This window comes from Bipolaris oryzae, assembly GCF_000523455.1.
Source record: "Bipolaris oryzae ATCC 44560 unplaced genomic scaffold scaffold_464, whole genome shotgun sequence".
Taxonomy (NCBI): domain Eukaryota; kingdom Fungi; phylum Ascomycota; class Dothideomycetes; order Pleosporales; family Pleosporaceae; genus Bipolaris; species Bipolaris oryzae.
This window is the reverse complement of record NW_006911740.1, coordinates 1-2,915: the sequence shown is the minus strand read 5'-3', so window position 1 is coordinate 2,915 and position 2,915 is coordinate 1. Positions and strand designations below refer to the sequence as shown.

The window sequence follows — 2,915 nt, the reverse complement described above, 5'->3', positions numbered from 1 at the left end:
ATATAGAAATTTGCTAGATTATTTAATAGTACTATTCTAATAATAGTAGCTAGAAAATAAGATAATATATAAATTAAGTTATTAAACTTACAAAGTTACTAGTTAGAACCTATAATAGTTCTTCTACGTCTAGACTACTTAGCTTATACACTATTAAGTGGGTATAGTATTTAGTCTTAATTTTAGTAGTCTGTATTCTTAGTTTTTTGTAATATAATAGTAAAGCTGTTAGCTACTTCGTGATATAAGCATGTATATAGCCTACTAACTCTATTAACTACTCTGATCGTTTCTGACATATTTCCTATGGCTAATCGAACTGTACCCCTTCTAACGGTTACGAGACCTACTGCGTCGCTTTTAGTACTCTTAAGTAGTGGTAGGAGCATTGCTGTTAGTTGCATGATAATGTTGCCGCTTTCTATAGTTATCGCAATGATGTAGATAGTGCCTAAGTAACTAACTCAAAACTATATATATTAGTTCTGATGGCGATTTCTAGCAAAACTAACTAACTTAGTATCATAACATTCTGATTCTATTAATGAAACTTGTTCAAAATCTACAAGATAATTTGACTGAGAAAAACAAGACACGCGAGACTAATCGGACTAACCTGACTAACCATTGGTAACTATGCAGACAGCGCTACTAGGTCTCGCACTGTAAAGTGTCCAGATTAATCTCTGCTTTCCTTCTCCGATACCTTAACGTAGTGCTTGGGTCTACTAAAGGCATACTCCCGAACATCCATGGTTTCATACTCGTGCCTGAAGTTACCTCCCAATCGTAATTTAACAGTAGGTAAGATAGAGCGATTTTGAGCTCGTTAGCCGCAAAGAAGCGACCAGGGCAGGCATGCATCCCGTGTCCGAATCCAAGCTGAAGTTCGCTTGTACTAACAAGCGGAGCCTTGTGAGCAAGTACAGGATCTTCCCGCATGCGTACCCAGCGGTATATATCAAATTTCTCGGGATTTTTGAAGACGGCCGAATCCATTGTAGTAGTATAGTCGACCATAACGTATTGGCCCTTACGAATTTTGATATTCTCTTTTTTCAAGTGTATATCCTTTGTTGCAATACGGCGCATCACTACTGTAATGTCTTGTTAGTAGTTATTTCATGGTATTTGTCAAGAGACATTCGGAAGACTTACGCCAATCAGTTGGCAACAATCTTTGGGCTTCTTTTAGTGCACTATCGAGCAACTTCATATAGTGCAGTGCCGTCTTGCTCCACCCATATTCCTGTAATGCACGCACAATTTCCTCTCGTAAGGGGTCAATCAGGGCAGGCTCGTTGGACAGAAGCAAGAGTGTCTTGGCCAGTAAATCTGACGATGTGTGAATCGCAGCATTAGCCAAGTTAAGCTGCAGTCCCGCAGCATCATATTCGATGTTCCGACATTCTGCCTCCGCCCATTCAAGCGCGTCATTGAACACAGGGACAGGTCTGCCTGCCTTGCGCTCCTGTTCCTTAAACGCTCTTCGCTCTTCTATAACAGGCTGCAGTATCTGATTCGCACGATTTACCTTGCTTCGTAAAGCCTTCAGGTGGGGTGAGAATAAGGCATACGGGTATCTAAGCGGGCCAGGCACCTCAGACAGTATGCGCGAGCCCTCGAACATGTCCATGGTATATTCCTTTGCCACACGAAGCCATTCTTCGTTGCGGCATAATTTGTCGCCTAAGAATATCTGCGTCGAGAGGCGTGCAACTAGATCTAGGCTTGAATCTAGTATCAAGGTTTCCTTCCACACTAGGGATTATGTAAGAATAAGTGCAAGATGTCTAAATAGACTTTAGTTGAAGGCAGTTGCAAATCTTACCTGGCAAGTTGCCAAAAATGAGATTGACTGCGAAAGTGGTTTCTGATGCGAGCGGCTTTGTGACGCGATCTATGGACCAAAATAACTTGTAAGTTAAAATTATTTCTTATCAGTCAAAGATGTAACATACTCAAGTATTTTGTAAGTGGCCTTCTCGCAAGATGTTGTAGAACTTCACCTTTGTGGGCTATATGGTCTATAGGTTTGAATCCAGGGAGGTGGGTAAAGAAGTCCTATTTAAGATGCTATCAGCCCTTTGTCTATTCTTCCCCTTCTCTTTATCTTTTGCTCTTAGAAAGCAGCCATACAAATGATAATTGCTAGTTTGACTAACCATTTGCATCGCCTTGGAAAAGCTCAGTGATGATTCATTTCGAATCTCGTGGGCCATATGTGGAGGCAGCACAACGACCTCGCCGCGATCACACATTATTCGAAACGGTTGGCCTGGAAACCGCTTTTTGGCTGCCCATATCATCTCCATGCCATTCGTGATAAAGTCGCGTTTTGCTTTACCCAACTGCCAGAATCTAGGCGGATTGAAGTAAGGTATGTTGCAACTGGAGCTATTCCAGAGCAAGAAGACACCAAGGAAAATGGCGAGAATGATGGTAATGCTGGTTTGCGTATCGGTGAGAAGGACCGTCGACATAGTGGGCGGGGAGAGAAGGTTTGATAATCGTATCGTTCTCATCTTTTCAAAACCCTTTGCACCGTATTTACGGCAGATTAGAATCCGATAAAAAATGCGAAGGCAGACAACAGAAGTGGGCTCAAACATAACCGCTGCAGTGTCACTTTATATGAAGACATCAGTGTTAAATCTAAAAATAGACCTCCTCATCTATAACCGTATCATGAGGAAACATGGATGTAACTAATTGATGGGGACCCTTGTCGCTCAATATAAGTCAGAATGACTCATTCTACACTCATACTTTATCATCTGGTTATCCCGACATGATGCCGAGATAGATAAACGATATCTGCAATTCGTACTCGCCCTACTGCACTAGGGGGTACCTGTTACAAGTAACAAGAAGGATTCTCTCCTTGACGCAGGATGACGGGGTTGGAGGCCAAC

At 42.0% G+C, this 2,915-nt stretch overlaps 1 protein-coding gene across 1 annotated transcript; it reads right to left on the bottom strand.

Annotated features, from left to right (window-relative positions):
* Nucleotides 1-651: 651 nt before the first annotated feature.
* COCMIDRAFT_10413 (uncharacterized protein) lies at nt 652-2,483 on the bottom strand (the record flags this gene model as incomplete). The annotated part of the gene is made up of 5 exons (XM_007695793.1): nt 652-1,097; nt 1,159-1,761; nt 1,832-1,900; nt 1,962-2,064; nt 2,166-2,483. The coding sequence occupies 5 exons, from the start codon at nt 2,481-2,483 to the stop codon at nt 652-654; spliced, it is 1,539 nt and encodes a 512-aa protein (XP_007693983.1).
* Nucleotides 2,484-2,915: the final 432 nt, after the last annotated feature.